Source organism: Taudactylus pleione, unplaced genomic scaffold, assembly GCF_031769625.1.
Source record: "Taudactylus pleione unplaced genomic scaffold, aTauple2 ptg000098l, whole genome shotgun sequence".
NCBI lineage: Eukaryota > Metazoa > Chordata > Amphibia > Anura > Myobatrachidae > Taudactylus > Taudactylus pleione.
In genome coordinates, this window is record NW_028284500.1 from 283,263 (window position 1) to 293,111 (window position 9,849).

At 43.4% G+C, this 9,849-nt stretch overlaps 2 protein-coding genes across 4 annotated transcripts in view; one reads left to right on the forward strand and one right to left on the reverse strand.

Moving 5' to 3' along the window:
* Nucleotides 1–1,712, reverse strand: part of GRID2IP (Grid2 interacting protein) — a 153,802-nt gene extending 152,090 nt beyond the window's left edge. For 2 of the 3 annotated variants that reach the window (XM_088470328.1, XM_088470327.1), the window contains exon 1: nt 1,588–1,712. In XM_088470328.1, the coding sequence (XP_088326454.1) occupies nt 1,588–1,591 (4 nt within the window). In that variant the 5' untranslated portion in view covers nt 1,592–1,712. Of the gene's footprint in view, nt 1–1,535 lie in introns of all 3 variants that reach the window. The other variant, XM_088470330.1, reaches the window with a different exon arrangement.
* Nucleotides 1,602–9,684, forward strand: ZDHHC4 (zDHHC palmitoyltransferase 4). Its single transcript, XM_088470333.1, has 7 exons — nt 1,602–1,846; nt 2,229–2,352; nt 3,075–3,136; nt 4,199–4,377; nt 5,424–5,549; nt 7,089–7,333; nt 9,161–9,684. The coding sequence occupies exons 2-7, from the start codon at nt 2,230–2,232 to the stop codon at nt 9,413–9,415; spliced, it is 990 nt and encodes a 329-aa protein (XP_088326459.1). The 5' UTR covers nt 1,602–1,846; nt 2,229; the 3' UTR covers nt 9,416–9,684.
* Nucleotides 9,685–9,849: the final 165 nt, after the last annotated feature.

Consider the following 9,849-nt stretch of genomic DNA (forward strand, 5'->3'; position numbering starts at 1 on the left):
TGAGGCTTTTTATTGACAAATAGATGGAAAGGTGAGAGGGCCCTTACCAGTATCCTGCCTAGGGCCCCATGGGTTCTATATATGACTCTGGGCAAGTCTGCGACTAAGGGCCGTATTCAATTAGTTTTGAGTACGCGATAAAGCTTCGCCTGCTGGACTTTTCACCGCGGAAACTTATCGCACATGTACCCGCGATTCGCCCTATTCAATTTCAAAAGACGCGAAAACGGCGACGTGCGATGTCAGCACAGGTGAAAAGTGGTGTCAGAATTGAGGAAATTAGCCTGAACCCCTTAAAAAGAAGCAGAAGCATTGGGGATCAATGTAGTAGTGCCCGATTAGCCCTAATACTATAGTTTGGGATACTTAAGTTCGCACAATTGCCACTAATTAGCGTATTTACACAAGTGGTGAAGAATAGCATAAAGTAGTCCTGGCACATTTGGGGTACCTGAAAATGGGTGCTAGCATAATAAAAAGTCGCTATAGTGAAGCTTAAAAAAACGCACCTTAAGCAAGCACCTGCAATCAAAAAAACACCTCCCCCATACTTGCAGACCCCCCAAAACTCTATTTCGCTACTTTTTATATTTGTACTCCCACTTTGTATGTTTTCACCCCTAATTTCAAAGTACTTTTTGGGGGTGTCCCTCACTTTTTTTTTAGGGATTTTTTGACGCAGTTATCCTTTGGGCGGCCTATTCCAAGGGTTCTGAGGTTTCCCCACCTTTGCACCCTAAATAAAAAAAAAATGCACTTCTTTTCTCCTGCTATTCAGAGGTGAATCTTTTTCACCTATTACACTGCATTGACTTTCCGCGTATGCAAAAAGCGGATGGAATTGAATATGGATATAAGGTTCCGCCTGGTGAAAAGTCGCAATCGGCGATACTTTTTCGCGGATCTCGGCTTTTTTTTCGCTTCTTATTGAATACGGGCCTAAATAGCAGGGTACCGTACTTCATGTAGACCTCTTACTTCCTCCTGATGCACCATCTGGGACTTTCACAGAACTTTCATCACTGATTCTTCAGTCATCTTCCAAAAACACTGAACACTTTTCTTTACACTGTTATCAGTACGACTTTATCCCCTCCCTCTCATTTACATAAAGTGCCACTGGCATGAAAAAGGTAGGGACGTAAAAAAGTAAAGAAGATGAAAACAGCAACTAAAGAGCCCCATACATCATAGATTGCAGCAATCGTACAATTTGCAATCGATTGTATATAAAAATCTTTCCCTTTTTCAATCGATTGCAGAATTGCCACAATCGCTTGAAAAAGGGAAAGATTTTTATACACAATCGATTGCAAATTGCACGATTGCTGCAATCAATCTCTGATGTACAGTATGGGGGCCTTAATATGTTAGGAGTAGGACCAAATTACTACTATCATTACTGATACTTAGGTACAACAACAATAATAATATTAATAAATGAATAAGGCAAACTACATGCTCACTAATGGGTACTGCTCTTATACACTATAAATAAACATTGAGTATATAAATTATACTGATATGTCACAAACCACTGACAAACTGTCCAGAAGCTCTCAGTGACTTTATATTTCCTCCACTAACCCATCTTTCAACGCAAACGCAGTGACTTCTTCTTCTATGAGTTCGGCAGTCGATGTGTAAGTCTGAAGGAATCGGCGCTCTACTATCTATGTGAGCGGAATGCGCCTTCTTGGTACACTCAACATCCACTGTGTAAGGAAGGAAAGAGCCGTCTTCTGGGTTTACCAAGATGGCTGCGTTCACTGTTCAGATGTGCTGCTCTCAAGCCGAATATTTACTGGTGGTTCATTCATATTAGGTGGCTGTACGGTTAAATCATGTAAGTGGCTAGTCACATTGCTCGATAGGGGTTGTATGATTTACTTGTTACGTGCTTTGTTATAAGTTAAAGCCTTAACAGTGTGTAAGCACTGAGCAGGTTCTTGGAGCTGATACTTGAGCAAAGTGCAAAAATAGATATTTTCTTATCTGGCAACGTTATAATATTATATCTAGGGGTACTTTGCTGATGGGCCCTGGATCAAACATAGATATCATGTGGCTCGTGAGCTGCTGTTGTACTACAACTCTCAACATGCTTTGGTAACAGCTGCTGTAGAGCTGAAGCTGCAAATTATCCAGCAGCCCCTGCCTGGGGCAGACGTGGTGTATACAATGCACAGCATTACACCCTAACACGTATTGTTTTATTCTCTTCCCAGAATGGACTTTCTGTGGCTATTCCTCCTCTATTTGCTTTTCCTGCTCCTTTGTGTCTCTGTTTTCTGCTTCTTGCGAGGAAGATCCAGGAGCAGCCTGGACGCCATATTTCATAGAGCAGAAAAGGTGAGATCTATCTTCTTCCGGTAATCATAAAGTTTAGAGCTGTAACTCAATCCAGAACTGCTGGAAGACTGATTGGTAGGATTCTCAGCATCCACACGGTCTATGATGTTGGGGGTTTGGTGAGGGATGCAGGCGGTCAAAATCCCGACACCGGTATCCCTGTCAGTAGGTATCCTAACCCTCCCTCCCTGGTGCCTAAATCTAACCTCCCCCTCCTCCTGCTAATTACCTTCAGGATGCCTAAAGTCAGGATTCCAGTGCCGGTATTCTAGATGCCGACATGCCCTTTGCCGGGATATTGACCGCATCCTGATGTTGGAATACCCATTGTAGGTTAGGAACCCCTGGGTAGGGTTAGGTGGGGGGGTGGTAAGAACACAGAAAAGTGTGTATTTGCAAAAAAGTGTTAACTCCGGCGTCTGGAGATTGGCCCAATACTTTGCAGATGTATGGGGGCCTTAGCACTCCATCCACATCTTCTGGAAATATGCAGACTCCGAAGCTGATACTATATCGATTCACCAATAACAGGAATTAACATTGACTTGATTTTAATAATGACTGACGGTCCTCCTTAAATTGCGCATTTAAATTTATGGTAATATCTGTTCCACTATCTTCGTTTCAATGCAGGAGAGATGCACAATTTTTATTGCGATAGTTGCATCAGGTCAGGGTCATGATTTAATCACTATGTGACGCTGAAGCTGTTTATATTGCAGGCACTTTCCGTGGTACTCCCGACACGTCTGCAGAGATACATCAGCAGCTGCTTCCAGACCAGGTGTGTCAGGACGTCACCCTGTTACTGTATAATGATCTTTTCTGGGCTGAGATTTCACTTTATTGCCTAACCCATTCAAGGCTAGAGGCCACTTACACCTGTGACCAGTACACAAAAGTGGATAGACGGCGCTATTGTCATACAGCAGATAAATTTGATGGAAACAAAGTATATATCTCTTCAATAAGAATGTTTAATAAATATTAAAAAACACATATAAATGAATAATCCCAATAGGGATTCTTAAAAAGATGTAATCCTAAAAAACATGTATAAACAGAAATGGACAATAATGCATGTAAATAAGCAACCGGTGAAAAGTGATCTCCAATCCCCAATGATGTAAAGATGCCCCTGTTTGAATCCAATAATATAGGGCTGTATACAATTAGTCACTAGTTTGCTGATTCCCAAAAATACAATGTTGCAGACAAGCCACAGTAGATGATGGCAACACTAGTGTAAACCCCAGTGCAAATGAGCCGGACTTCAGATGGGGGAAACGCTGATAGTCAATCAGTACTGGAGCAATGGTATGAATGAAAGCTCAACAGTACTCACGATCCTCTGTTAGTCCAAGCCGCTGAACTGATGCCAAATGCAGCCTCCGTTGCTGTCAGCGGTCGTGTCAGACTGAAATGGAGCTGGTATCCCAACAGGGTCCCCTGTTCTCTGAACCACTCCGGCGGTTAACTGCGTGCAGCGTAAGTATCTGTGATGGCTGTATTCCGGAGCCAGATCGAGGGCTGACCACCGCTCAGCTCCACTTGTCCCGTGGCCCGATGGACTCACTCCCTCACATGCGTCCTGACACACGCTGCGCGTGGAGTCAACAATCTGGCAGCTCCGGGAAGAAAGGACAGCAGGCGAATATCTTGCGCTGGGGTAACCGCTGAGAGATGGGATCACTTTGCTGGCAAGCACAACCGTGCCCTCTTACACCTGTGACCAGGCCTGGGAAACATCACGTTATGTTTAGGGGTTAAAAGGACCCTTTCAACAAAGCTTTTTTTTCCCCAGACCTTTGATCACATTGTATTATAATGGTGCATTGTCTTGCAGGAGCGTGGCTTTTGTGGTCTTGCACCTGATCCTGGATGCGCTGGTATTTGCGGAATACACGTGGGAGGTGCTCGACTATAGTTTAGAGCTGGAGATGAACTGGACACTGGTTTTTCTGCCGTATGTTTTAATATCAGTGAATCTTTACCTCTTCTACAAATGCTGCGCAATAGATCCAGGTAAGGGGTTGGGCTGTATTTGGCATTTTGTGGTGTTTGGGTTCTTAGTAAGGCACTAGCTACTGTATTTAACAGTCATAAGCTGACTAGTCATTTAGGAGTCCTTCTCTTTAAATATGGTCACTGTTTCACACTAGTGCAGGCCTGGCCAGCCTGTGGCTCTTCAGCTATTGTGAAACTACAGCTCCCAGCATGCCCTGCCAAAGGTTTGCTGTTAGAAAATGCTAAAACTGTGGCAGGGCATGTTGGGACATGTAGTTTCACAACAGCTGGAGAGCCACAGGTTGGCCAGGCCTGCACTAGAGCCAAGATAGTACGAAAGGGCTATGACACCGTATGTATGTATGGATGGAGCAGTCGTCCCAGAGAAATACATACAAAAATATAAATATATACAGCCTATGGACAAATATCCGAATTTCTCTCTTTGCATGCAATACAGATGTAAATATGGCCAGCTTGCTTTTAACTACGTTATGGCACCTATGATTTTTGGATGGTGGGTAAACATGGGTGGCACTTTTTGGGCTTTCTCCTTGGATTGGTGCATATATTATATGTGGAGACCTCCAAACAGAGAACTATACACATTTAATAATGGGTACCTCAGTTAGACTTTGTTAAATTGTGTTTGTAGAATGGCAATTGTTATCGAAGCTTGGAGTGAGGTGAAGTACTAACCAATCAGCTTCTAACTTACATTTTACAGGCTGTGTTTGAAAAATTAGTTAGGAGCTGATTGGTTGGAACTTTCTCTCACAATTTTCTCTCTTTCCCCAGCTTTGATAAGTACCTCCTGATGTTTGATAGTTATCCTTTCATTGCTCTTGGTTGCAGGGATCAACTTTCTTTTTAAACAATTTTTTGTCCCTCTCATCTACATATCATGCCACAGACATTAGAGGGTCTGCTAGGAAGGGAGGAGGATGTAGAATTTAAATGAAAGACTAAACATTTCTGGCACAAATGTCCGATATGCTACACAAGTAAATACTATGAAGGCGATAGGTGCATTGTAAGTGATCTGTTCTGTCTCTGTGTTGTAGGGACAGTGACCAAACAGAATGAGGCACTATGTACTGGGGTCTATGAGTATGACGATGTTCTTTTCCTCCGTGGCAATAAGTGTCCCACCTGTCATCTGTTGAAACCAGCACGATCTAAGCATTGCAGTAAGAAATTCTCAGCTATTTATAGTGGTCTCAGTGACAGCAGTCTAACCCAGTCTAGTATGTTGTATGGCAGAGGCTCCCCAACAGTTCAGGTTTTAGAGCTATCCATGGTTGAGCACAGGTGGTTAGATCAAATTGACTGAGGCACTAATTAAGTCACCTGTGCTCAACCATGGAGATCTCTAATGGTGCGTACACACGGTCAGATTTAACAGGACGATAAGAACTATGTCGATATCGTCCTGTTTTTGGGCCCTTCCGACCCCCAAACGATGGTCGATGCACGGGCACAGATATGGCCGATATCGACCAGGTTGGCATGCATGTACGGACGATATCGACCAGGTTAGCCTGGTTACTATAGGGACCCATGATCGACAATCACGGGTCATTATAGTTGTTTGGAGGTTGGTGCATGTTCAATATCGAACATCCAGCACATGAAGGATGATCAGAAAACGATAGTTGTCTGATCGCTCCGTGTGTACAGAGCTTTAAGCCTGAATTGTTTGGGAACCTCTGTTGTATGGTATAGGCAGCTGAAATGAGTTTCAGCTGCCTATACCAGGGGTTCCCAACCACGGTCCTCAAGGCACACTAACAGTCCAGGTTTTAAGGATAGCCTTAGTTTAGCACAGGTGACTTCGTTATTTTGATTTAACCATCTGTGCTTAAGCATGGATATCACTAAAACCAGGACTGTAGTGTGCCTCGAGGACCGAGGTTGGGAATCACTGGCCTATACCATATAACAGAGGTTCCCAACCTCTGCTATTACAGTCCAGGTTTTAAGGATATCCATGCTTCCAGAAGGTTACATCAAATTGACTGCGGTGCTAATGAAGTCACCTGTGCTCAGCATGCATATCCTTAAAACCTGGACTGTAAAGCTGGCCATCCACTATATAATTATCTGTCCAAATCCGGCTGGTTGGAATGAAAACCTGGTAATGTATGGGAGCCAATGACAGACGATTATATGGTTTTAAACACTGAAGAAAGGACAAAAAAAAAATTGTTCAAATTGGTTAGACTTACCCAATTTGTCTGAACGATCATTTTTGTCTGTTTTCCAGTGTTTGTGAGCAAATAGACCAGTGGTTCTCAAACTCGGTCCTCAGGAACCCACACAGGTCACGTTTTCCAGGTCACCCAGCAGGTGCACAGGTGTATTCATTACTCACTAACATGTTTTAAAAGATCAACAGGTGCAGCTAATTATTTCACTAGTAATTATGTGAAGAGACCTGCAAAACATGCACTGTTTGGGGTCCTGAGGACCGAGTTTGAGAACCTGTGAAATAGACGATCGTCATTTGCTCCCATACATTACCAGGTTTTCAGTCCAACCAGCCAGATTGGACAGATATCTGACAGAAAATTGTATAGTGGATGGCCAGCTTTATGGTGGAGTTTGGGAACCTCTCTCATACAACACGTAGCTGCTAGAGGTTAGGCTGCTGTTACTGAGACCACTAGTGCAAATTAGTAATGTGTAGGAAATTCTGGCCATGATCTTCTCACCTGTTTTACTTTTAGGTGTATGTGGGAGCTGTGTACAGCGCTTTGACCATCACTGTGTATGGGTCAATAACTGCATCGGAGCCCTGAATATCAGATACTTCTTGCTCTACCTACTAAGTTTGACTTTCACAGCCGTCTCCTTGGCCGTAGTGATTGCAGGGTTTCTCCTGCAGGTGGTGCTGCTCTCACATATGATGACTGCATCCTATGTGGACAGTGAGGGACAGGAAGAGATTGCTGGCATAGTCTTCATTATCCAGGTAGGTTTCATAAAATACTACTTGGACACGTTTATATGACAGTAAATATGTTCAAAAGCTTGGGCTGAGGGCTTATTTATTTTACCATTACATCCGTTATCCATTAGTGTTAGAGGTGGAATATAACATATTGGCAGGTCCCTAGAGTATAAAATTCTATGCCACAGGAGCAGAGACTCCAGATTCCTCCCATGGCATCTGTAAGAGGTGCCAGATGGCGATGTTAAATACACAGTGACCTGCAGGAAGCGAGGGCACTGGCGATAAAGAAAGATTGTCTCGCTGGCAGTGGAACTTAATCCATCGACTGTGTCCGACTATGGCAGATGGGGAAATATAAGTTGATCCAATTTGAAAATATACTTTATGTAATGCACAGATGTATGTAAGGGGGAATTACTCCAAAATGGAACATTCAGTTTTCGTCTAACATTACAAAGGTTAAATATAATGGAAGACTGTTACTACTCACCAGCACTGCCACAATCTACCTGCTGTGACCTGTTGGTGACACTGGCTTGGTTAGCCTGCAGGTTTATTCTTATTATTGTGGCAGGCTGGCTTATGACTGTTTGTACCTAATACGGTAATCCGGATGAAAGATCTACACTGCCTAGATAGACAGTCAATAGATCGACACCAGATGGTTGACAGGATCAAGTAGTCGACACATGGTTTTCATGATTGTCAGGGCTAGGCACTTGGTGGAGGGTTAGGCTGCGGAAGGGGATGGTTACTGTTAGGCACCAGGTGGTGGGTTAGGGTTGAAATAACAAAAAAAACACAGCAGCTTCTCCAGTGCACACTGCGGGCAGACGTCTGCTCACAGATGAGCTGCCGGCACAGACACCAGGAGTGAACAGCCTTTATCCGTGCTACCTTCCTCGAGAAGATCACCCTGGGCCAGCAGCGCTATATGTACTTTGTATCTACAGCGGGACGCCGCTATTCATCCTCATCATCTCATACATTTATTCCCTTCATATCCCACTTCTTCTCTGTGAAGAAATCCAACTTATAAGACTTACTGGAACTTAGTAGGAGACTGTGCAACATTGTATTGTTTCTTGGTAGCAATTTATCGTATGTTTAGGAGTTCTCCTGGCATTGTACTGACATTATGCCTTTTTGATATTACTTCCACCTTGTTATTTGTTTACAAGGTTTTTCGTTTATTGTTTCATATATTTGCCTTTGATTTCATAGTAGTAAAGTAATTTTCTTTCTTTTATAGTGACTAGTTTTATATCCTATATCTCATCCTGTCGGATAGCAGGACATTTAGAGACTTCAGTGCATTGAAAATTCCTTTACTCATTTTGGTTACATCTCTATACCGTGCAGTATTTGAATAGATAAATACATTGCTTTAATACACCAAGGATATCTTTTAGTACGGATAACACCTTTCAATACTATACACTATACCATAAGTTTATAGTTTGACATCGACACAAGTGATAGAGATGAGCGCAGTACATTCCTTCTCTATTAGCGATAGGGACCCCTGGGGGGGACTTAGGGTTAGACACCCCCCCCCCAATCCCAGGAGGGTAGGGAAAGGGCACCCCCCCAATCCCAGGAGGGTAGGGAAAGAGCACCACTACGGAGGGTTAGGGTGCGGGGAGAGGGTTAGACATATGTCTGTATTTCATATGCCAGCATTACATACCGATGCCACAGGGGGAGCAGCCATGATTGTATGTGCAGTGGAGAATAGAAACTGGCAAGAGATTACCCTAGTTCCTCCATAAAGTGTTGCCACGCTCCTCAGTGACTCCAAGCTAAGGACTTACCGCTCTCCTATTCATGCCATTGTTTCCCCAGCAACTCTTCCTGACTTTCCCGAGGATCGTTTTCACACTCGGCTTTCTGGTCATCTTGATTCTCCTGCTGGGTGGATACACCTGCTTCCTTTGGTACCTTTGCATCACTAACCAGACCACCAATGAGTGGTACAAAGCAAAGCAGTGGCTGAGCTCTACGTCACCATCAGAGTCTCCTAAAGGTTATTCAAGAGGAGTCCTGGCTAACATGCGAGAAATATTCCAGCCTCACACCTGCTATAAGAAGCAAAGATGAGCTGAAAGCATCTGCTGTACATGGCAGAGGCCTTCAGGACCAGGACGCTGATTACTACATCACTTCTCCAGGTAAGGCGTTACTCACACAGGGACATGGTGACACCTGCTTGGGCCACAACTCGGATCTATAGGCACAAGCCTCCCTTTTACAATCAGGCACCAGGAGCCTGTAATCATCCTGACAATGATGCTGTAATAAGACTTGTTATGTGTATATAAAGCCTTTACACAGTTTTTTGCTTTATTTTAATAAAAAGTGTAAAAATTATTGACATAATTGGGAGTGTTTTTTTTTTTATATGTATATTGCAAGACGTATTAGGAAGGATCTGGTTCTACAGTAATCTACAACCAGATATCACACTTTGATAGCAAACAAATGGAAATAACACTGGCGCTGACAAGGTTGTTCCTCTAAGCAGCTGCTAGAAA